At 46.3% G+C, this 24,993-nt stretch overlaps 1 protein-coding gene across 1 annotated transcript in view; it reads left to right on the top strand.

Annotated features, from left to right (window-relative positions):
* MICAL1 (microtubule associated monooxygenase, calponin and LIM domain containing 1) overlaps positions 1-24,993 on the top strand; it is a 59,063-nt gene that overhangs the window by 31,295 nt on the left and 2,775 nt on the right. The window contains exons 8-23 of the mRNA XM_063141062.1: positions 83-340; positions 1,338-1,453; positions 3,352-3,478; positions 4,086-4,170; positions 6,687-6,834; positions 9,361-9,548; positions 9,742-9,851; positions 10,106-10,156; positions 12,862-13,036; positions 13,332-13,417; positions 14,746-15,385; positions 17,644-17,732; positions 19,443-19,544; positions 23,093-23,186; positions 23,299-23,392; positions 24,855-24,928. Of these exons, the coding sequence (XP_062997132.1) occupies positions 83-340; positions 1,338-1,453; positions 3,352-3,478; positions 4,086-4,170; positions 6,687-6,834; positions 9,361-9,548; positions 9,742-9,851; positions 10,106-10,156; positions 12,862-13,036; positions 13,332-13,417; positions 14,746-15,385; positions 17,644-17,732; positions 19,443-19,544; positions 23,093-23,186; positions 23,299-23,392; positions 24,855-24,928 (2,437 nt within the window). The remainder of the gene's footprint in view (positions 1-82; positions 341-1,337; positions 1,454-3,351; positions 3,479-4,085; positions 4,171-6,686; positions 6,835-9,360; positions 9,549-9,741; positions 9,852-10,105; positions 10,157-12,861; positions 13,037-13,331; positions 13,418-14,745; positions 15,386-17,643; positions 17,733-19,442; positions 19,545-23,092; positions 23,187-23,298; positions 23,393-24,854; positions 24,929-24,993) is intronic.

Here is a 24,993-nt window from a genome sequence, read left to right on the forward strand (position 1 = left end):
AATCCATACCTCTGATAACATCCCAGCAAAATTAAAACATGGTTACTATGGAATGTACTATGGAATTGTCCTTCTTCACTAGGACAAACCAGACATAGAGAGCCTGCTGTCTTCAGAGAATGTGAACCAGGAAGCTCTTCTTGCTTACGCCAAGGAAGCTGCCAATTTCTCCACCAACTACCAGCTGCCCAATTTGCAGTTTGCACTGAACCACCGAAGCCGCCCCGATGTCGACATGTTTGACTTCACCTGCATGAACCGCTCGGACAGCGCGGCTCTGGTGCGGGACTGCAATGGCGTGAAGCTGCTCATCGGGTTGGTGGGGGACTGCCTCGTGGAGGTAAGTGCCTCCTTAATGAGACCAGAATCAACCTGTGGTCTTCTCCCAGTGGAAGGGAGGTGCATCTCCAACAAGCTTGACAGAAAATTCTCGCTCAGTTATGTTTCCATTGGAGCCAATCTGCATGTTCAGAAAAATCGTATGGTACAGTGTCCCCAGACTGTACCACTTCGGAATACAGGTGGGGAAAGTTGCATTATTGAATGCTCACCCTTAAAAAAATTCCCTGGTAGCAAAGCCTACTCAAAAACAATTCCCCCTGTGCGAGGGTTGTTGTGTTGTTGTTTTTAAACAGGAGAGCATTCAAATATGTCATCTCCTCTCCGCAGTGGTACAGTCCCAGGAAGGCTACACCATGGGATTTTTCTGAGCCTGTGATTCAGCTCTCATTGCCATTGATTTCCATGAGACTTACATAAAGGTAATTGCATGCAAGTTTGCACTCGCTGTAAATAAGGCTGCGCTGATTGGAAAACTCACTTCCCTCCTTCTACTGGGTGTCGCCCATACTAGCTGAGAATTATGGGAGTTGCAGTCCCACAGATCTGGAAGGTGCCAGGTTGGGGAAGGCAGCCTAAGGGTATCCTTTGATTGGGGACTGTGCACACTGTTCTTTAACCCTGCACTTTTGTTTGTCCGACTAGCTGGGAGCCTCATCCAACAGCTAGGAAATCTGTCACAATGTCCTTTTCACTGACACACTCTGCTAGGCTGCCTTTTTATCTGGCAAAGTTCAGCTTGCCAGCTGACACCTGGAGCAGGCCGGGAGAGTGGTGAGGGTGGCCTCCCCTTAGAGCAATTGTATCTCCAAAACATGCCGTGCACGGCACGATGGCTGTGAAATAACCATGACTGCCTGATGCATCCCAGAATTCCAGTTTCCTGCTGCATTTGTCCAGTGTCAATGTCTGTTGAGCTGCAGGCCAACATCCGACCAGCCCGTCTTGCTAACAAGCCACAAAGCTTCCCTCATTCTTTTCTCTCCTTTGCTCTCCAGCCGTTCTGGCCCTTGGGCACTGGTGTGGGCAGAGGCTTCCTGGCAGCTTTTGATGCTGCCTGGATGGTAAAAAGATGGGCCTCAGGAAGTCCCCCTCTGAACGTGCTGGCTGAGAGGTGAGTGCTCTGAGAAGGGACATTCTCTGTCCACGGTGATGATGGGGCGGGGGGCGGGGATTATTATCTTTTGCAGAGTTTTCATGTTACTTGTTCCATGTAAGGAAGAGGGCTTTAGATATATGGAGTGAGCACGGCTTATTCTGTCTGGCAACAGCTCCAGTGTCTCTGGCAGTTTTTTCCCCTTTGAAATGCAAAGTAGATGCTCTCCCATTGCACTATGGGTAGACAGTCCAGACTGAGCAGTTCTGCTTTAAACTTACTTGTGCTTGGCCACCAGAGATGGCCTAGATTAGGAATGAGGGGGCGGTAGCCCTCCAGATGTTATTAGACTCCAACTCCCATCAGTCCCAGCCATCACAGGCAGTTGGGGATGATGGGAGTTATAATCCAACAAAATTTGGAGAGCCACAGCTCCCTATCCCTAGCCTAGAGTCTCTTAGCTTCTGCTAAGAAGCTGAAATTGGTTATCCCCCACTCCAAAAGGCATCTATAGAGCTACAGAGCACCAAAAGGGTCACAATTACCTTGCAAACAAGCTAATAATCACACGTCTATTCCTTGCGCTGGTGAGCTAAGGATGGTGTACATTTTATCCTTGCAATAGCCCTGTGAGGTAATTTAAGCTGAGAAGTAGTGATTTCCCAAGACTACCCAGTGAATTTAATAGCTGGCTGGAGATCTGAAGCCAGGTTTCCCTGATCTAAATCCAGCATGTCGTCCAGTACACCACACCACTTTTCAAAAGAAGCCAAAAGCATGTAGACCTTTCCTGGCCAGGTTTTGCATAGCAGGGTACCTCTCCTCTGAGGCTTTGGGTGCTTCCAGACGGGTGGCTGCTAAAAGCACTGTCAGCCAAATACATTGTGCAGCCCTTCCATCTTTCCCTTCTTAATGGATTTTCCAACAAGGAAAAGACAGAAGAACAAGTTGGAAAACATGGGGGAGTTAGGGATGGAACATGACGGCTTGTGGACCTCCTGTAAAATTTCATGAAATAGGCAGGGTGATGGCACGATAAAAGTCCAAACTGGAAGCACCCCTTGGCTTTCAAATACTGTGACAAGCTTATTGCTGTGTGAGGAATGAATAAATGAAGAGGTTTTAACAGAAAAGAATTTTTTGTTCTGTAATTATGGGCATTGGATGGCCAGAGATGTGCACTACAATTAGGCCTCGAGCTGTTTCCTGCTGCTCAGTGTCTAAATGGTGGGCATTAATTGGTGTTCAGAGAGCCAAAGTACACATTACAGACATCCATGTGTATCTTTTCGCCAAAGTTTTTTTTAATTTTAAGTAGCCTCTGGAGGCTGCAAGTTTCAGCAGAGGGAATGATGGGGGAAAGGAAAAGGGCTTTTTACCTCTTAACCCTTCTAGCCATTTATCTACTCAGAATAATATCCCTCCTAGCTGCTTTTTGCCTGGTTTGGTGAAAAGCCTCATATTCCACCCACCCCACCCTGCCACAAAGTATGAAAAACTACTGAGGGCGGATGGTTCTGAGTGGACAAATGGCCAGTACGGAGGGAAATTGTTAAGCAGCCCCTTCTGGTTCCTTTGTCAAGACTCACAGTTTCAGCAGAGTTCCCAGTGCCATCCAGGAGAGATCCCAGGGCTGTGTGTGTAACAGTAGGCCAGAGGCCTGGGGCACAAAATGAAGAATAGGTAGAGTTGTCTAATGAAGTTGTGGGAATGCACAAGAGCGCAGGATGTTCCTCATGTCACAGAGCCAGGCAAGTTGGGAGAGGAGGGAGTTCAGTGAAGAGGAGAAGGAAGGGGGGTGGCGATCTTACTGTTTTGCCTGAAGGCACCTAAACGCTGAAGGCTCACTGTGTGAAGCCCAAGTGCATGTTGCTGAGGGACTAAGAGGGGGACTTTGCTACTTAATCTCCACCCAGAGAGAGCATATATCAGTGGCTGTCGCAGACTTCGCCCGACAACACCAACAAGAACATCAATCAGTACAGCATTGACCCTGCCACACGATACTCAAACATCAACCTTCAAGCCATCAAAGCCTCACAGGTACTTGGCCTACCACTGGTGGGAGCTTGGGCAGGGCAGGATGAAGAAAGGGAGAAGGAGAGGAATCCTCCTGAAAAGCTTTTAAGAGATTTCCCCTTGATAAAGAATCACATCGAAACGCATTGGGAACACAACAAGTACAGCTGTCTCTTGTTGGTTTTTAGCTTCCAGCTTTACAGATCTTTTTTCTGATTCCTATTGCTATTGTTGCGGGGGAGGAGGGTGCAGCAGCTCCAGCCCCATGACAGTTTCCCCCCCTTTGTGTTGTTTGCCTCCACTAAGTCTCAGCCTTCTCATTTGCAACTTTTTAAAGTTCTCCACCTCTCTGAGCCATGTTTCAACAAGTAACGGAAACGTATCAGGACGCCGGTGCACACTGTGATAGGTCTGGGGGAACAGTCTGCTCTGCAAGATGCTCTTGTATGCTGTTCCGGCACTGATGCTGTTCTCAGCTGAGGAACACAGTGTGGTTCATTTTCCAAGCTGAGAAGAAGAGGGTCACCTGACTTGACCAGGGTGGCATTAGGAGTTTGGAGATCAGCTGGGTTCCATTCTGGTTCTGAGCCATGGTTAGAGATACCAACTAACTGGGAGCATCTACTTTCAGGTTCGCAATCTGTATATCACAGGAGAAATTCAAACGGATCAGAAGAAGAGGAGAAGCCGTGGCAGCACAGAGATGGTCTCTACAGGCAAGTCTGGCAGGCTTCCTCCCTGGCTATTGGATGTATGGATCCACTTAAGTAGGGTGAGCATCTGAAAAGGCGGATAGGGCTCCTGTATCTTTAACAGTTGTATAGAAAAGGGAATTTCAGCAGGTGCCATTTGTATGCACGCAGTGCCTGGTGAAATTTCCTTTTCATCACAACACTTTAAGCTGCAGGAGCCCTGCCCTCTTAACAAGATACAAAAGACGGCAGGGCTTCTGCAGTTTTAACTGTTGTGATGAAGAGGGAATTTCACGAGGTTCTGTATGCATACAAATGACACCTGCTGAAATTCCCTTTTCTATACAGCTGTTAAAGATACAGGAGCCCTGTCCTCCTTTCCATACGGTCACCCTAACTTAAGGACAAGCCCCCTGCCTGCTTGCGCTCACTGTTCTCCTCTCCTTTAGATGCAGTGGCTTCTGGGTTTCTCTGTGGCCATGGCCCACACAGTCTCTTTACTGCACACCGGTCACAGAATTATAAAGTTGGTAGTGTCCTTGGAAGTCGTCACCTGGGGGGGAAGGTGGTGCCAACTCGGCGCCGGGAAGACAGGGCTCTGACTGTGGGGAAGCACCCCAAGGAGTCACTCTTATGTACCGTGCCTAATTTTCTGTATACAATAAAAACAAACCATGATTCTTTGATGAGGGGAGCTGAATTCTGTGGTCTGGATGCATTAAGAAATTGAAGCAATTTGCTTTTATTGGTTTGTTTTGCCCCCTCTACTTTTGCTAGTAATGGGCAAGGACAAGGGGCACCCTTGGAAGGGATTCAGTGGGCCTGGAGCTGGATGTCCCACTGCCTACCCCATGCCGGGCAGATGCTTGTTTGGCCTCGCGCCTGCTCTGTCTTTTGCAGTATAGACTCAGTAGCCAGATTTTCTTTAAGAAGAAAAAGAAAAAAGGAAGAGGAGGAGGAAAGAGAAAAGAATCTGTGATAACATTAGCTACTTTCAACTTCTCTGCATTAGTGCAGAGAGGCTAAGGATACATACCAGTGTAAGCACATTAACCTTTTTATAAATGATCCTTTTTTCTTTTTGCATGTTTGGGTGAATGCTAACTGAACTCAACAACTTGTTCAGCATTCTCACTCCCCACATAAAACATTTTCTTAATTCTAGTGCAAACCAGGATTAAAAAGCTTCTGCTTCCCCACACAGTCAGACTAAGAAAGCAGAAATGTATCTGCCTCTTGCATAAGCACCCTCTGTTCAACCCCCCGCCCCTGGGTATAAAGACACATTTATCACAAGCCTCCAAACTATTACCTCTATGGGAAGGAATCCCTGCTGCACACAGCACGTCTGTCTGTCTTATCTGTCTAACTGTCTGTTCATCCATCCATCCGTCTAGTTTAATATTTATTTGTTACATTTATATCCCATAGCCGAAGCTCTCTGGGCGGTTTACAAAAGTTAAAAACAGTAAACATTAAAAGTATACAAAATTTTAAAACATAAAAACAACAGTATAAAAATGACAGTTTAACAGTGACATTCTGCTCCAGTTGTAGCATTTTGTTATCCAGGCTTCTGCAATCTAAACTAAATATGCCACAGATGTTGCTGTGTTTCTTTAACTGTTTTTTTTCTTCTGCCTTCTGGCTTTACAAGCATGTGTATCTATAAGTCTCCATCCCTTTCGTTCTTCCTGCCTCTTTAAGTTACACGTCTCTCTTGTTTCTTCTCTGTGTTTACTCACATTTCCTCCTGCGCTGTCATTGTTTTCTACTTCCCAGTGGTTGTCTACTGACTGGCCTTGTCTTGCTTGCGGGCCTTATAGTGGGTAGGAACAAAGTGTGTGGGAAAGAGAGAAAGGAAGAGATAACGTGACCGCCTCTTCACTGTAGCCCTGGTTAGAACTGGAGTCTGTGGATCTCTCCCTGCTGTGAAGCCACAGCTGTTTCACTTCCTCTGAGCTATTAGGATGTACATTCAGGGGTGCAGATCTAAGGCTCAATGATATGTTTGTTGCATGCTAATATGCAACTAAGCATGGGATCTGCGCTGCAAATTGCAACGATAGGTAATGTGCTTGTTGGGCTGGTTCCTGCATGGCATTTGGGGCAAGGTCAGTTGTACCAGGCTAGACTTGCATCGCACAGTTCTTGATTCAAGTAGTACATGTTACATCTCAGTTCCCCCAACTGTGTCAGAGCTGTAGTTTTGGGCAATGCAGTCTAGCAAGCCAGCTGGAGCTCCTAACTTAGCTGCATCTGAAGTGCAACAGGCTGTCTAACAATTATTACTAAAGTTGTGCAAACACTTATCTTGTCTCCCGGTAGCAGTGTGATTTCTTTTTCCTGAGATCCCCTGGAGGGAAAATAAAGCTGGCCACATGATAAAATCCTAGTATGCTAAGACGTCACCTGCTGTATAATGTAGAAATTCTGTAACTAGAGAGAACTTGGGAATTAGTGCCAGGCTCCGCGTCCCACCATGCTCTTAGCTCTTTCTGTGTTCTTTCTCTCTCCATCATTGCCCCACCTTCCTCCAGACACCAACAGAGCCTATGAGGAACTCCTTAGCTGGTGTCAAGCTAACACAGCAAGCTACGATGGCATCAAGGTGGAGGACTTCACACACTCCTGGAAAAGCGGCCTGGCCCTGTGCGCTCTTATACATCACTTCCGACCAGATCTTCTGTGAGTGTCCCCTGTGGGGAAGCTGAAGGGAGGGAATAGTTGCTGAGAAAGGAAAACTATAAAAACGTGGGAGATGGCTATGTAATGCTCATTTCCCTGCTTGAAACAGCTAGAAGTCAAATCAGGTTGTTGCGGTTGGGTCACCTTTTGAGCACAAGGCTGCATGTCCTGAGAAATTTGGGTCTTACAACTGTTGACGTTTTTGTTCAACATTGGTTTTGTCTTTTATAACTGCTGGACTTTACTGTATCTCATGGCAGGCTTCTTCTTAGTAAACATTTCGCTGTGCATTTGTAGAAGAAATATTTTAAATTTCTTGAGCAGATCTATTTATTTTCCTGTTAAATGCATTTTCTAAATTTTGGAAAATTTATGCGTGCACACGCACACACATCTCAGTCTGTCTTGGCCAACATAAAGGACTGGATCTCTTTTGGCAAACACTGTGCATTCCAAAGGGCTAAAGCAAGCACTAGTTCATACATGCCTGTACGTTACTTGATTTCCCAAGATTTGATAACTCACAGCTGAATATTTGAACGGGCTGCACTGAAAAGCAATTATGTATTAGGTGGTATGCAGTGTTCTGCAAATTCTATCAGTGGAGTTTGTTCTGCGGTTGCTCATTCACACATGGAAATCACCATTTGATGCAACAGTCATCAAGTGATGAACATGCATGTTGAATCAGTCCTAAGAAGCTCTGGGTAGGTGCTGCGGACCTAGTAGACTGAGAAGATCTGCAGACTTGGCTTGATGATTTGCTCCAGATCTTAAGAAGCTCAGTAGCTATCAGCATCTACTCTTTTAAAAAAAGAAATCACAATATGGTGCTACAAGTATGGTGGTCAAGGTGGAACATTTTCTACTGTATATAATTCCACTTCAGGAAGTTCTCACAGAGTTGAATGCCCACCCAGGTCTTTCTTTTGGGTGGAGATTCAGAACCATGGCTTCTGTGTCTCAGATGTTGGGTCAAAATGAGGCTGAGGGTGGAGAAACTTTGCCCTATGGCTAGCTTTTGCCCTGCTAACATAGTGACACATTAAGCTACTATCCTATCTCAAGCTTCTTCCCCAGAGCGTACAGCGTATGATATTGGCTGCCCCCGTTCACCCTAATGGTCCTAAAAGTAAAGTGTGGGCACAGGCTTCAAAACATGCAACTTCTCATGCCTATGTTGCCCCTGTGCCTTCTCTTCTGAACGTCTCTCAATTCCTGGGGTGGGGTGTATGTTGGGTGTTCTGTGGTGAATGGCCACCAAGTCAGGAAGCTCCATCACACTTGGGTGGATGGGGGGAATAACACACTCCCTACCTTTGCTTCTCCACCTGAGTTTTTGTTCCTCAGTTACTTCCTCTTTTCAAAAGAGGAAGTACAGAACGAGCATGAGGCCCATTGAGTCTGCTGTTCTAATGGCGCTGCTTCTCCTGCACACAGCAGGAGAGAGCAGTGATTCCGAGTTTAAAAATCATCGGACTTAATGAGGTGGTTTTTTGTTGCACAAAGGCCAGAAGGGGCGGGAGGCAGATGAAGTCATGTGAGGGACCTGAGCAAACTCCGTGAACACCCAGTAACGAGCGTGCAATAAAACGCTCGTCTGATGGAGCTCTAGGACTCCACAAATGAAGGATCGTTGCTTTGCAGTCTTGACTGCCAGATCTTGATAGACTTGCTGCAGCATTTCATTTGCTCATATTTGGTGACCAAGTGAGGCAGAGCAAATATTCCCTCTCCTCTACCCTGTGCCTGCTTACCCTACCCTGTGCCTGTTGGCATTCTCTTCCCCTCCTTATTGTTTTACTATGATTTTATTAGATTGTAAGCCTATGCGGCAGGGCCTTGCTATTTACTGTTTTACTCTGTACAGCACCATGTACATTGATGGTGCTATATAAATAAATAAATAAATAAATAATAATAATAGCAAAATGGAACAGGAGCCAGGTTTTCTCAGGGGAAGGAGGGCTGTGTGGTGCCCTGTTACTGGAGACAGTGCAGTGTTTCCAAAAAATAAAGGGGGAAATGGTAGAATGCAATTTATGTGATTGCCATCACACCATTCACTTTCGGTCTCAGTTCTGTGGATAAATTATTTCTTTATTTTTTTAAAAAAAAGACTTCCAGAATGGCTTATATGTCAAGAAAAAATGAATAAAATCCCTACCGTCAGGCTTACAGTATAAAAGGAAAAAGGGGTTGGGAAGGGGGAGAGGAGAAAAACACAAATCCAATTCTTAATGTTCTAAAGTTCTTAGAATGCCCATCTGCAATGAAAAACAGTTCAAGGAGAAGAGGAGCCAAATGTTGCAGTTCTGCCAGCAAAGCTGGAGCACACGCTGCTTCTTGATCTTCCTCCCTCCCTGCCTCCCTCCCTCACTGCAGCCTGATGGAATGGCTGCTGCCAGGTGGCAGTTGATGGTGGGATGAGGCTGAGTTTTTTCTTTTTTCTTTTTTAAAAAAACAGTTTCTCTATACCTGAGCTAAGTCCTGTCTGTCACCTTAACTTTCAAATTCCACCTCTAGAGACTTCAATGCACTGGACCAGAATGACCCCATCGGGAACAACCAGCTGGCCCTTGATGTAGCTGAGCAGGAGCTAGGGATCCCTCCAGTCCTCTCCAGCACTGAAATGGCTTCTATGTCTGAGCTTGAACAGCTTGGCTTGATCACCTACTTGAGCCAGTTTTATGATGCCTTCAAGACGTCTCCGGGTAGGAAAAGACTCCTAAGAGAACCAGTTCTGCCAGTTGAAACCTAAATTCTGTACAGGGTGACAGGCCATGTAATCCAAGGGGATTACCGACCACACTAGACCAGGGGTGGGGGACCTCTTTTGCCCCTAGGACCAAATTCAGTTTTGGAGGCTGGGCTCAGATCCAGGAAATGCTGTGTTCTCTCTTGCAGAACCAGAGGAGAAAACGGCAAAACCTCTGACACCACGTGGCACCAAGGGAGCTATTCTCTTCCTCAGCAAGCTTCAGAAAAGTCTCTCTCTGTCACGTAAACGGAACCTGGTGAGTCTGTCTGCCCAGCAGCCATTGCTAGTCCATGACCAGAAATTCCGACCAGTGACTTCCTTTGTTTCTTATAAACTAGCTAGTGGCTCTTTGGCACCTGGTTTAATATCTTCTCAGGTTATTCTAGCTCCTTTCCCACATTAGATATCCCCAGTTAGTAAGGAGCAGTGGGGTTGAATTTATCCCGGGAACGAAGGACTCTTGGCCATGTGCCTTCACTGCTGCTTCAAATACATACCATTTGGTTGTAGGAGAACTCCACAACAGATGCAGAAACCAAGAAGATGAAGCACGGGGCTGGGGTAAGCTCTCCTGTCATTGCGCTTAGTATTCATTTTGTATTATATCAGTTTTGGAGAGGGCCCCATCCTCTCTTTCTGTTGGGTGTTGAATTTCTAGAGCAGGGCTGAGGAATCTGTGGGCCCCGCAAATGGTTTGGGCTCTGTGTCATTCCTGCCCAGGTTCCCCCCTTCTCCAGTTCCTACCTCAGAAACCAAGAAGCAAAGCCCTCAGGCTTTCACCTGGATCTGTTGTCCCCACTGACACCCAAGCCCTTTCTCTCTCTCTGGGTTCCAGAGACATCCAGTATGCCTTATTAGTTCCCACAACCCACTGCAGAAGAAGTAACAAGGAAATAATGATAGCATGTTAAGTCAGTCAACACATTGGAGGTAGTATTTTAAAACAAAGACACATAAGGATTATACAAAGAGATTATTAATATTAATGCTTGGTCCTAATTCCCTACCTACTCTACTCCTTCTAAAATCCTATACAAAAACCACACTAGCTTGATGTTGCTTCTTCAATCCCTAAGCCCTGTCTAGCCAACTAACTGTCAGATCTCCCTTTATATAACCTTAGAATCCTCACACACACACAAGCCCCTCCCACCTTTCACTCACTCTCTAGCGTACTATTAACCCTATCTTACCCAGGTTACTCTTCACAACATAAGCATATACATTGCAATAACAGACATATGTTACAATCTCCAACACCCATCATCCCTTAACATTGCCCATGCTGGCTGGGGTTGTTGTGAGTTAAGAGTCCAGCAACATCTGGAGAACCACAGGTTCTCAACATCCCTTTTGATTGACTTAAGGCCGCTTCATATGTGACGATTCCCACATGCGAGGTACTGCGTTGCAAAAAATAACATGAAGCCTACATGAAGATCATAGCATGTTAAACAACTACATGCAGTTTGTCTTGGCATGCTGGAAAAGAATGACCAACTGCAGCTTTCCAGTGCATATATGCAACAGAGTGTAGTATCATATCACACAATGGCTTGGTTCACATGCAACAGATGGCTCATCATGGATTATTTAACCTTCGCTTAACCTGCGATTTGCGTTAGAGGTTAAGTGAGGGTTATTTAACCCTCAAATAACCCATGATGACCTGGTTCAGACAATACAGTGCGATCAGGGGTTGCACAGTCAAAGTGGCTGCCACACATACCTGGCATGCACTGCAACTTGGCATGAGTTAAATAGCTGGCTGTGTCATGTGAACTAGCCCTGTGATTAAATGGGGGTTTCTTGTGAATTCTGACATGGAAATGTCTTTGATGTAGGAATCTGTGTGTGGGCGCTCTGAGAATGGATCTTTATTGCCACTGAAAGTCAGAACAATAAGTGAAAACTTCCATTTGCGTCCCAGTGTTGGAACAAATAGTTTATGAGAAATTCCTAAACCTTATTATTTGAGTCTTTACTATCAACTGTATAAAGGGTTAAAGGGTTTTTCTGACCCTTTAACACAGGGTCAGAAAGGGTTTAAAGGGTTAAAGGGTTTTTCTGACCCTTTAACACAACACTGGAAATCCAGTGCATACAGTTTCTTAACTGCAGCTGCCATATGACCAATAACTTTAAACTTGCAGTTCAAACACTAATCAAATCGCACCTGTGAAAATTGGAATTCAATTGTCACTTGGGAAATCCTCCCCACCCACCCTGCCCCCTCAGTTCCAATTTTAACTTTGCTAGGCCGATAAGGAGCTGGATCGCAAATGCTCAAATCTACGGAGGCCTGTTCATTGCCTTTCCGTCTACAAAGCCATTGTACTGGAATTCTGACTAGAGGAGAGCACTGGTGACTGAAACAGGCAGATGTGCAGAGAACAGCTGTCAAGAGGTTGGATGCTGCCCATGAAGCCTGACCACTTGCGTGCTGTCAGGGGGGTTGCTGTCACTCCTCCAGAGCTCAGTGTGCAAGACTGCTCGTTCTCCTGCCTATCATAAGCCTAGATGAACCAACTGTTGGGCCATGAGGAAGCCGACGGTTGTAACTGGACAGTGGATTAAGATTTTATTGCACTCCACTGATGCAATTACATACTGACAGGGAGCCTGGCAGCTCTCTCCTCTTGAGGCTCAAACACTCCCTTCCCCTTGTCTGATGGAAAGGATCAACTTGCTGGAAGTTTCAGCTAATGTCTAGCTGGGGCTGTCCTCCCTAAGGGCTTCACTGCCATGCTTTGGAGCAGGGGTGCAGAATCTTGGTCCCAATACAGAGGGTCCCACTGCCTTTCCACTGACAACTGATTATTTGGTGGCTTCCCCCCCCCAAAAAAAATCTAAATGGCTGATCAGTTGGTCTGTGCCATCCCTTCTCTGGATAACAAAGCAAGGATAGGTGGGTGCAGAGGCTAAAGACCAGTGCTTGGCATCACTAGCATCCCATTTTACTACCTGTTGCAGCTTTCCCTTAGCTGGTGCCCTCCGGATGTGTTGAACTACAACCCCCCAACATGCTTCAGCCATCACATCTGAGGAAGGCTGACTTACATTACAAGGACACCCTCTCTCTTACCCTTGTGTGTATTGCAACGGCTCCTGCCTTCACCTGTACCAAACACACTGCTAGACCTGAGTCTCTGACCTGGTTAACGCTTGATAACACAGATCAACAGACGAGATTTGCCCTGGGTTGGGAGCCTGCAGGCAGCATAAGATTGCTCTGGGCCCTAAGACAACCATTTGTCTTCTGGCAGAACTCCCCCATCTCCCCTGTGAGGAGCAGTGATGCCTGCTATTTCTGCGGAGAGCATGTGTACATCCTAGAGCGAGTCAGTGCTGAGGGGCACTTCTTCCATCGAGGCTGTTTCAAGTGTCACCACTGTAAGACGACGCTGCGGCTGGGGGACTTTGCTTTCAATGAAGATGACGGTGAGTGGAGAGAGGTGGTTGGAACTGAGAATGTGCAGGAGGGAAGCCAGAATGGCACACACCCCTGGTTACAGACAGGGCAGTGTTTGGGTTCTCTGAAATCTAATTCGCTCCCTTTTGGGGGGGTTCTGTGTTTCCTCTTCCTGTAAGCACAGTTCTAGATAGCTCCCAGCCTATTCTTCTTTGTTTCCTTTGAGCAGCCTGGATCTGCTCTGGCAATGGCATTTATTGGTGGGACAAATGAATGCGAGCAACGTATCTTGACCTGATTGCAGCCATCTTCTTGCACACTTAGGCCATTTCTACTGCATGCTGCACTGTTCAGCCACCGCAAATACAACTGCATCCAGCAACAGAGCCTCTTTCAAAGCAGGCCATAAGGTAAGGGGGATTGTTGCCTTTTTAAAATTAGAGATGTCTAGTGCTTCCTAGCTGATACTCAGCCCAGTATCAGTCATTCTACAATGTCACATTCATGTGGATAGGGGTGATCTGGTAGGCTAACCTTCTCCAACTTAGTGCCCTCCAGATGTTTTAGGTGGCAGCTCCGAGCATACCTGATCATTGGTCATGCTGGCTGGGGCTGACGACTGTGTCTAAAACATCTGGAGGGAACAAGGTTGTGGTAGACACTGACCTGGTTTGCATGATCACCACAGTCCACCATGCGTTATTTTAAACCATGGTGGGTTGCTGCACGTGCTGGTGCATGCTGGGTGGCTTTTGAATATTCAAGCCACAACTGTGGCTTGTGTTGTCTGAACCTGGTGGGGGTGGGTTATACAAAAGTTGAACAACCCTCACATAACCCTAAATCAAACTATGGGTTATGCAAGGGTTGTTTAACCGCCAAGTTCAGATGACATGACAAGCCATGGTCACAGCTTGAATATTCAAAATGGCAGCCCACCGTGGGCTGTTTAGCTAAGATGGCTGAGCAAACCAAGCAGTCATGGGACAAATGCTCTTATGGATCAGTAGCTGGTTACAGAGCAGAGAGTAGTAATAAATTGATGTTTCTCACAATAGGAGGTGGGGATGTAAACAGTGGAGGCTGCCAAGGATCTGTATTGGGAATGATGCTTTTCAACTTGTTCATAAACGTTCTGGAGTTAGAAGTGAGCAGTGAGGTGGCCAAACTTGCTGATGACACCAAATTATTTAGGGTGGTTAACACAAAAAAAAAGATTGAGAACAGCTCCCAAACTGTGGGATGGGCATTAAAGTAGCAAATGCAGTTCAATGTAAGCAAGCGTCATGTGATGCACACTGGCACACTTCACATATACACTGCTGGATCTGAGCTGGCAGTGACTGACCAGGAAAGGAATCTTCGGTTGTGGTGGAGAGCTTGATGAAAATGTCGACCCAGTGCTCAGCTGCTGTAAGACAGGCAAATTCTTTGTTGGGGATCGTTAAGAAAGGAATCCAAAATTAAACCACCAGTATCATGATACCTTTATACAAATGGAATACATTGTATATTTCTGGTCACTGCACCTCAAAAAGGATAATGTAGAGTGGAAAACTTTGTAGAAAAGGGCGACCAAACTGATCAAGAGGCTGAAACAACTCCCGTATGACAGCGTTGGGGCTTTTACCTTAGAACAATAATGAGTAAGGGGGAACATGATCTAGCGTGGCTCCTCTTATGGGCTTGCAGTTTTCTAGCTTGGAAAAACTGACGGTTTTGTGTTTGGTTACCCTAGGATTCCTTCCTCTACAGGCCTTCCGACAAAGGCAGTCTGGACGGGGCTGCTGAGGCGGATTGGATGGAAACGGATTCAGATCAACAAAGGCCAGATGAGAATCTGTCGTCCCACATGGATCAGCTGCCAGCAGGCGAAGCTGAGGAACATCCAAAACTAGACACTGAAGAATCCAGCCTATTCCCATCCAGAGAAATTGGAGGTGCTGTCACAATTAACTCATCTCAGCGACTGCATCAGCAGCCCCCTCTTGTGGGGGATGAAAATTTGGGGAACTCTGTTCCTGAGACTGACTTGGCTTCACACGTTCTGGACCAAAGTGTAGATGGAGACCGGGCCCATCCTAAAAAAAATACATTTGACTTAAGAAATTTGACTGGCAGCCAGCCCCAGGAAGCAGCACAAGGGATCCTGCGTACGGGAGTGCATAGAGGTGGCGTAAATCCTGCTGTTTCCACAAAGAGGTCAACTACTGCAATCTCTAAACCAGAACAGGAGGAGTGTGAAAACATCCAGAGGAGAAAGATTTGCCTGTCGACCCTGGAGAAGCGTGAATTATCTAGACTGAGTCCAATTTCAACCTCATTTCATTTTCCAGAGATGTGGCTGCAACAATCCAGTGTCAACGAAGAATTAGAAGGTAATTCTATTTATTTATTTATTTATTTATTTATTTATTTATTTATTTATTTATAGTTTTCCCCATCTGAAGGTTCCTGGCAGATAATAAAAGCAATTGCAGGGTCAACTTAGCAAAACAGAATAAAATGACATGAGATCTGGGGGCTGCCTGGACGGTCTGAAAACCCTGCAGTGGCTTCGAGGTGGCGCTGCGTTGATTATATGACACAGCAACCACTTCAGAACCATTAAAGGGCTTTCCGGCAAACCTGGGACTTAAAAATGTCGGGGACTTACCCTGACTTTTTTCCATAGAGTGAGGCGGGTATAGCAGTTCTGCCATCTGTCCTCACAGCAGATGCATTCCCAGGCGGATGGTGACTCCTGATTGGTCGGCGTCCACCCAGGCAGACCCAGCGGCCTCCCTCTGTGTTAGGATTAGCCGCCGCCAGCCTGCACGGGGAAAGCACGGGGTTTTGCTTAAAATTGTTAAACCTGTTAAAATTGGTTTACTCTTTCCCTGATTTGACCCTCAGCACCAAAGTCCAAGAGCAATTGTTGCCATGTGCACTTCATTGCATAGTTACATATTCAGAGCCTGGCTTCAGATCATATCCAGCTGGGAGGTAACCTGTGGTGAAGTAGGAAGGTTTAGCCTTTGCAGGCAAAGTGAGGAAATGCAATATGCTGCTTCATTGCCCACTTTTACCAGCTCATGTGGGATTTCTCTATTATACAGGCCCAGATTGTTATATCGTTCTTTGTGGTATTGAACATTTAGCCCAGTTATGGGAAATGTGTGACGTTCCGGATGTCGTTGGGACTGCAATTCCCATCTGTTTTAGCCAGGATAGCCAGTGGTGCAGGCCCACAACCCTGGAGGGATACCCGTTCCCCACACCTGATTTCACTTTTGTCTGTTCCTGCTTTAATGGAAACATTTAGAACTTTGAACTCCTCCTTCAAAACAAACATGTCCCCATCATGGCCCAGAGAGCGAAGGTGCCCCCTCTCTGGTCCTCTTCCATGGTAGAGTTCTCCAGTGAACTCCCAGCCTTTAAAGCAGAGGTGGGCAACTTGTTTTGGCCTACAGCTCCCATCAGCCCTAGCCAGCGTAGCCAAAGGTGAGGGATGATGGGAGTTGTAAGCCAAAACATCTCAAAGGGCAGAAGTTGCCCAGCCTTGTTATATTTGTTTGTTGTATTTAGTAGTCTAATAAAAATTTAATAATAATAAAAAAAAGAAGTTGCCCAGCCCTGCTGTAAAGTAAGAAAGTGGTGCTGGATCAGTCTCAAGCCAACACAGGTAGTTTACCAAACCCTTTTCTGCTTTTTGTCAATAGTTAACTCTCCCGTGTCCCGTTCTGCACTGTCTTCTCCCTTAACCATCATCTCATCTTGTCTTAGGGCCAAGTTACACATTATTGATTTTTTAAAAAACGAATTACAAGCAGGCGCAGGGAGGGGGGATGTGATTCTTATTTTGAATACATTACAAGATGAGGGAAGATTTGTCTCTTTACCCCTCAGTTGTGTTCTGACTGAAATTGGCTTCCCTCAGCTACCCATGCAGCCTGGAGCTCTAGGAAAGACGTTCCCAAGTTACATGGTGGGTGTGGTGGTGGGAATTTTCATTCAGGACACAACTGGGAAGTAGAGATAAGTTTTCCTTCACCGTGCAATGCATTCAAAGTAAGGATCACCGCACAGAACCCCTATTTATAATTGATTAATCAAAATATCAGGACATTTTATGGGGAAAGTGTAGCATGTAGTTTGGCTCATAGACCCACTGAATAGGAACCACATGGTTTGGTCCACACACTACAACAACCTTCCCCAACCGGCTGCCCTCCAGATGTGTTGGACTGCAACTCCCAGCATGCCCCAGCAAACACACCTGGAGGGCACCAGGTTGGAGAAGCCTGGCTTGTATTACAAAGACACCTTCTCTCTTACTCTTGTGAGTATTGCACTATAGTAATAGGCCCAAATCTTGTATGGCGTAGAGTAGACTCTGCCTTCACTGTCCATAGACAGGAAATTAATGCAGCGGATCCTTGTGCCTGCCTGCCGGCCTCCCCAATTAATTATATCAAAAGAGGTCTCCTCTCAGATATTTATAGCTATAAAAGATGCATGTCCTCCCACAAGCAGACCCGTCCTTTAGCCTAGAGAGCCCCCTTTGGCACCATCTGTGTACAGGTGAATGTAAAGATAAATAAGATAGTTTGCTCTGAAAAACTTTCAGTCCCTATAGCTGCTCTTCTTTGGATAGATTCCCTCGAGATTGACAGTGACAGCGAGGAGGAGGAGGAAGAAGAAGAAGAAGAAGACGCAGACAGCCAAGAACTCGGAGCAGATTTTGTGAGTCTAAAGTCCTACACTTGATTTCCTTCAGAGTAGGGCTGGGCTCAACTCACAGTACTCTTTGCCACTTCTGCATGTTTCTCTCAAGAAACATGCAGTATCACTACACTAACAGCAGCAAAGGACTTTTCTTTCAGTGACATGGTTCACTCATAAGCCACCGTGGTTTAATTCACCTGCAGGGCTCCAATATGTGTACTAGCTGCCATTTTGAACATGTAAGCTGTGGCAAGGGCATGCCACAGCTTGAATTGTCATATGAACCCAGGTGTTGTGGGTTATTTTAAGGTTTAACAACCCTTGGATAACCCTAGAACAACTCATGGCGATGCATTGCAGCTTGCATATTCTTTACGCTGCTCTGAGATCTTAATGATATAGGGCGGGATACAAATATTTTAAATAAATAAATAAATAATAAAATGGCGGCCAGCATACATCTTGGATTCTTGTGTGAACCAGCTCAAGGTTTTAAATTTAGCGTGAATTATCCTGATTCATGCTGAAATCTAGCGTGATTTTTTCCTGAATGATCTTCCATTAAGCACCCCACAGTGTGCTCTCTCTCCTCCACCACAGGTCTCTCTACACTTATCTCCTTTTCTTCCTCTGCAAGCACACGTTTTCTTCTTTTTCTCTGCTTTTTCTATCCACAGATTCATATGTAGCCTTGCTTTTCTCTCCCAGTTGCTGGGGAACTTAGGTGGAAGGGTGTTGTTGGTCCCTGGCCGACAGCTGGTTGGCCACTGTGGGAACAGAGTGCTGGACTAGATGGACCCTTGGTCTGATCCAGCAGGGCTCTTATGTGTCTCCCTTTAAAAAAAACAACCCTGCCCACCACAGATTTCTCCGCACTAGTTTACCCACTTTTTCCTCTTCCTACAGGTTTCTCTGCACCCCTATCTGAATATAACTCATCTCTTTCTGTGCCCCATCTTCTCCTCACTGCCGTATTTCTGCCACAGGACACAAAGCTTACACTCTCTCAGTAGTTCACATCAATGAAGGAGCCTCCCAGGCAGGTTGGCCATGCTAGCTGAAAGCTTAGACCAATCCCAGCACAGAGAGCAGGAGCAATGTGGGCAACTGCAAGCTTTTGCCCTTCTCTTTTCATTGGCATTCTTAGGCCTCAGATTTCCCACAAAGCCCTGGAAGGGAGCCACAAACAATGAAGTATTTAGCATTAACCCCGGGGGCTGCAAATAGGCAAAGAAGGGGGGTGCAGTTGGCCTGTAGGTTCATAGGAACAGTGGTAAGCCTTTGTGTGCTGAAAGGATGACTAGCGAGTCCCTCACAAAGCCTGACAGACAACCTCCTCATTGTGAATGCTGGGAATGCCCCCTCCCATCTACCCTACAAATCGTGACTGGAAAGTGAGTCAGTTCCCCAAGTCTTTTTGCAGCTGTAGGGTAGGCCAAGCTCCACCATTACTCACTCTTGATTCTATGACAACTCCTTCCTCGTCCTTTTCCCCAAAGCCCCAATGTTGTTGTGCCAGGCTCCATTTTGTGTGTGTGTGTGTGTGTGTGTTTAATATCTGCTGTAAAGGGAGTGGGGAGATATTGTGTTGATTATGGCTAGAAGGTAAGCAGTGATGCCCTAGCCTGAACCAGCCACTGAATTGGTTTAGAATAGATGGTGGATAACGACTTTTTTTTAAAAAAAAATATCCTGCTTTTGTTTCTTGTCTGTGCACTGTGGTCGCAGCATTCCTTGGGCTTGACCGAAGACCCTCAATACCCAACCTGGAAAAAGACGCTGGTGAGACGAGCCAAAGAAGCCCAAATGAAGAGGTTCTGCAAAGCTCAGGTATACTTGTGCTCCACCGGCCGAGGGGTGTTCAAACTTCTACTGCAGCCTTCCCCAACCAGGTACCCACCAGATGTTTTTCACTACAAGTCCCATCGGCCATGTTGGCTGGGGAAGATGGGAGTTGAAGACTAACACATCTGGAGAGCCCCAAGTTGAGGAAGGCAGCTTTATTTGCTACCTTAAATATAACCTCTCACTTAGCCTCCCCACATTCCTCTTGTACCTTGCTTGCTCCTAGATTCTGCCAATTCTTAATGACCCTTGCTATATATGTAGCTAACTACATCTGCCTGTCTAATAGCTGCATATAATTGCCTTATATCTGCAAGATCATTGGGTTACGTAACCTCATGATTAGACTACTGTATTGTGCTCTATGTGGGGCAACCCATGTGTGTGGTTTGAAAGTTTTATTTATTTATTTATTACAATTTTATACCGCCCAATAGCCGAAGCTCTCTGGGCGGTTCACAAAAATTAAAACCATAATAAAACAATCAACAGTCTAAAAACACAAATACAAAATACAGTATAAAAAGCACAACCAGGATAAAACCGTGCAGCAAAATTGATATAAGATTAAAATACAGAGTTAGAACAGTAAAATTTAAATTTAAGTTAAAATTAAGTGTTAAAATACTGAGAGAATAAAAAGGTCTTCAGCTGGCAATGAAAAGAGTACAGTGTAGGCGCCAGGCGGACCTCTCTGGGGAGCTCATTCCACAACCGGGGTGCCACAGCAGAGAAAGCCCTCCTCCTAGTAGCCACCTGCCTCACTTCCTTTGGCAGGGGCTCACAGAGACGGGCCCCTGTAGATGATCTTAAGGGAGGAGGCGTTCCTTCAAATAACCTGGCCGCAAACCGTTTAGGGCTTTAAATGTTAATACCAGCACTTTGAATCGGGCCCAGACCTGGACTGGCAGCCAATGAAGTTGTAAAAGGACTGGCATAATGTGAACTCGCCGGCCAGCCCGTTAGTAAACGGGCTGCCCTGTTTTGTACCAGCTGAAGCTTCCGGACCGTTTTCAAAGGCAGCCCCACGTATAACACATTGCAGTAATCCAAACGAGAGGTTATCAGAGCATGGATAACTGTAGCTAGGCTATCTCTGTCCAGATAAGGGCGTAGTTGGTGTATCAACCTAAGCTGATAAAAGGTGCTCTTTGCCACTGAGTTCACCTGTGCCTCAAGTGACAGTTCTGGATCCAAGAGCACCCCCAAACTACAGACCCGATCCTTTAGGGAGAGTGCAACCCCGTCCAGGACAGGGCAAACATCACCTCGCCAAACAGATGAACCACCCGCTAACAGTACCTCCGTCTTGTCTGGATTGAGTCTCAGTTTGTTAGCCCTCATCCAGTCCATTAACGTGCCCAGTCACTGCTTCACCTGGGTTTGATGAAAAAGAAAGGTAGAGCTGGGTATCATCCGCATATTGATGACACCTCAGTCCACATCTCCGGATAACCTCCCCAGCGGCTTCATGTATATGTTAAATAGCATAGGGGTTAAGATAGAGCCCTGTGGAACCCCATGGCTTAGGAGCCACGGCACAGAGCAATAATCTCCCAGCACCACCTTCTGGAATTGGCCATCCAAGTAGGAGCGGAACCACTGCAACACAGTACCTCCCACTCCCAACTCAGACAACCTATCCAGAAGGATACCATGGTCGGTGGTATCGAAGGCCGTTGAGAGGTCCAGGAGAACCAACAGGGTCGCACTCCCCCTGTCTCTCTCCCAGCAGAGGTCATCCCACAGGGCGACCAAGGCAGTTTCCATTCCAAAACCAGGCCTGAAACCCGATTGAAATGGATCTAGATAATCCGTTTCATTCAAGAGTGTCTAGAGTTGTCCTGAACCACCCACTCAAGCACCTTGCCCAGGAAAGGGATATTAGCCACCGGCCTGTAGTTGTTAATGTCCTCTGTGTCCAGATTAGGCTTCTTCAGGAGTGGTCTAATTGCCGCCTCTTTTAAAGAGGCCGGCACCACTCCCTCTCTCAAGGAGGCATTTACAACCTCCTGGACCCAGCCAGCGATCCCTTCCTTATTTGATGTAATGAGCCGTGAAGGGCAAGGGTCAAGCACACAGGTGGTCGACCGGACTTGGCCAAGCACCTTGTCCACATCCTCGGGCCTCACCAACTGAAACTCATCCAATAAAACTGAACCGGACGGCGCTCTGAACGCCTCTACTAGTGGAGCTGCATTAAGTGTGGTGTCCAATTCATGACGAATCTGAGCGACTTTATCTTCAAACTGCCGTGCAAACTCGTCACTGCGTACTAGTTGCAGCTAGTGCAGAACGCAGCAGCTAGGGTGCTCACAGGGGCACCTAGCTCTGCTCATATAAAAGCTGTGTTAAAAGAACTGCACTGGCTGCATGTTAGCTACTGAGCCACATACAAGGTTATGCTGTTATCCTACAAAGCCCTAAACAACTTGGGACCAGCATAACTAGCAGACCGCCTTCCCTTATATACACCTGGACGACAACTCCGATCCTCAGAGGAGGTCCTACTGGCCATTCTGAAATGAACAGAATGCCGCCATGAAGAACCTTGGCGGCAGGCCTTTCTCTGTAGCGGCACCCACCCTCTGGAGGACCCTTCCTCGTGCGGTTTGGGAGGCGGAAAACGTAACATCTTTTAAACACCTCCTGAAAACATGCCTTTTCACACAGGCTTTCCCTGGTTTGTTTTTTTAACTTACCTGGTTTTTATATTGGCTTTTTATCTTTTAATGTTTCAAATTTATCTATGCTTGTTATATTTTACAGTTTTTAGTTGTTGAAATGCTTTCAATGTAAGAGAATGCTTTCTGCGTAGGTTGAGCCATTCAAAAACAACAACAACACACACATTACCATGATTTGATCAGTCAATTGATTAAGTATTTAAAGATTTAATTGATAGAATTGTAAAGCTAGAGAGGGGCTGATGCTAATGATCAGAACCTAAGTTAGGCTGCAATGCCCAGCATGAGCTAAGCAGGGCATAGGAATTTGCAGTTACTCTACCACAGCGTCTCTCCTCCACCATAGGATAGCTTTGTTGGTTATTTCATAACCACTTGTAACTGCTTATAGCTAACAATGTTATGGAAATGTAAAATTCATGGCAGCAACATTTTAGATTTCTTGGCTTTTGTTTGCAACCATATTGCTCAGTGAAAACGTTTATTTAAAATACGCTGAGTAGCCTGCACATTCACAGTTGTGCGTGCAGGAGGGAATGTGGTCAGCCTTCCCCATGGCCATGCTGTTAGAGGATAATGGAAGCTGTAGTCCAGCACATCAGGAGGGTGCCAGCCTTATGTCTTAAAGGACGCCATGATTCAACACGAGGGCCTTTTTCAATTTCATGGACAGTGAACCAGTCAAACTTTGTCAAATAAATGGTCAGTTAACTGCTAATCCCTTCCAGCTATTCCAGGAAGCTGCTTCCCAGTTGCAGCCTGGGTGTGGGTCCTCTTTTCTGACACTTCATAATCCTCCCTTGCTCTGACTAACGCTGTATCTATTGGCCATTCTGGCCATTCCAGTCAATCCAGCGGCGTCTAGAAGAAATCGAAGTGACTTTCCGAGAGCTTGAGAAAAAGGGAATAAAGCTGGAACGCGCTCTGCGGGATGAGGCAGGTAAGAGTCTGGGCTTCCTACAACAAGGATGGGGATGGGACTACAGCAGATGGATGTCAGCAGATGGTCAGCTGACGTGTGAAGGTAACTTCTCACCTCCTTTGTCCTACAGGGTCTGAACTAAAGGCACGCTGGATCAACCAGTTGCTTTCACTGGTCCAAAAGAAGAACAGCCTGATGTGCGAGGAGTCTGACCTCATGATCGCGTAAGAGGCCCTGGATGCCTTGCCAGATTAGGCCTGGTGCTCATGACACTAGGGGATGGGGCTGGCACAAGATATTTTGCTGCCTGAGGCGTAGGACAAGAGGGAATCCTACTTCAATATTGGCTGCCTCTACTGCACCTGAGGGCAGCCAGGCAGGTTAGGGGGTGCAGAGCAGGCTCTGTGATACACATATAATGGTGTCCTCAAACACCTTGCCCTGCCCTCCTAGAAAACCATTGCCTCACTCTGCCTAATGGGAGGGCCAGCCCTTATAGGGGAGTTGGCACAGCACTGCTGCTTTCTCTGGCACAGGGGCGATATGAGAAACCCCAGACTGTACGGGGGTAGGCCATGCTGTGGCTTCTCACATCAGCATTATTATTCCTCAGAGAACTGGATTAATACTGGTTGGGGAGGAACTTCAGTGTGGCCTCCTCCTGCATAGCCCTCAGCTTCTCATATTACTGGAGTGGTGCTGTTGAAGATTCTTTCCTATGCCTGATAAGATGATCTGTTGGACATGGAGCACGAATGAAGCTGCTCTGCCAGAGATGGAGAAAGAAGCCCTATTAAGGTGTTACAAAAAGGAGTGGGTTTCTGAATCGTGTGGGCCGCTGTACATGCAACGGTCTGCAGTAGGATTGCAAAGCCACAGGACTGTTCTATCATATTGACGTTACGTTGTATTGTAGTTCTGCAGTATAGGCAGAGCTATGATATGATGTAACGTCCATATGACGTAACAGTCCTACGCTTATAATGAAAAGGGTTAGAGAAAGGTTTGCATGAACAGCAGTTCATGGCCCCAAATCAATTTCAATGTCATTTCTGTCCCCCTCTTCTTTACTCAGTTTTATACAGCTCATTCAAAACCAAACACCCCACTGCTATAATTAGCTGTTGGTGTTAGTATTCGAAAAGGAACACCTGCAACTGACAGTACATGGCCTAAACAAACTTCAGGAGTGGCCCCACGGCAGTGGATGCATAATTGGCACTGGCCCCAGCCCTTATGTTAGATGTAGATTCCTGGAAATGAGCAGGGAGGTGGACTTGATGGCCTTGTAGACCCCTTCTGACTCTACTATTCTAGGATTCTATGTCTACGGTACAGATGAAGAAGAAATACTCCACTGGTAAAGTCCTGTCATTAGTAAAGCCCCAGGCAATTGCACAAGAATCTGTTCTCCCAAGGAACACAGGCAGCCTCCCTGGGAAACGACCGTTAGACATGTCTAATTCATTATTACTGTCACCCGTGCTCACTAGTTCTTTCTCATTTAGTCTTAAACGTATATGGTTATTTGAGCTGACAGTATAATGTGCATTAGAGGGCAGCTAGCAACAAAGGGGGAATGAATGGCGAGGCTTCTTGTGGGGTGGAGGGAAGAGCTCTCTCATGTTTCCGTGAGCTTTTCCTCAGTTGTGGGCTACAAAGGTTCACGGTTCTTTTACCCCTTAGGGTGCAAGAGCTGAAGCTAGAGGAGCAGCAGTGCCAACTGGATCAGGAGCTGCGGCAGTACTATAACATGGATGGTAAGAGGGAGTAGATTGGGGGAGTATAAAGCTCATGCTAGGACTGCAGGTGTCAACAAAACCTG

The sequence above is a fragment of the Elgaria multicarinata genome, chromosome 1 (genome assembly GCF_023053635.1).
Source record: "Elgaria multicarinata webbii isolate HBS135686 ecotype San Diego chromosome 1, rElgMul1.1.pri, whole genome shotgun sequence".
NCBI lineage: Eukaryota > Metazoa > Chordata > Lepidosauria > Squamata > Anguidae > Elgaria > Elgaria multicarinata.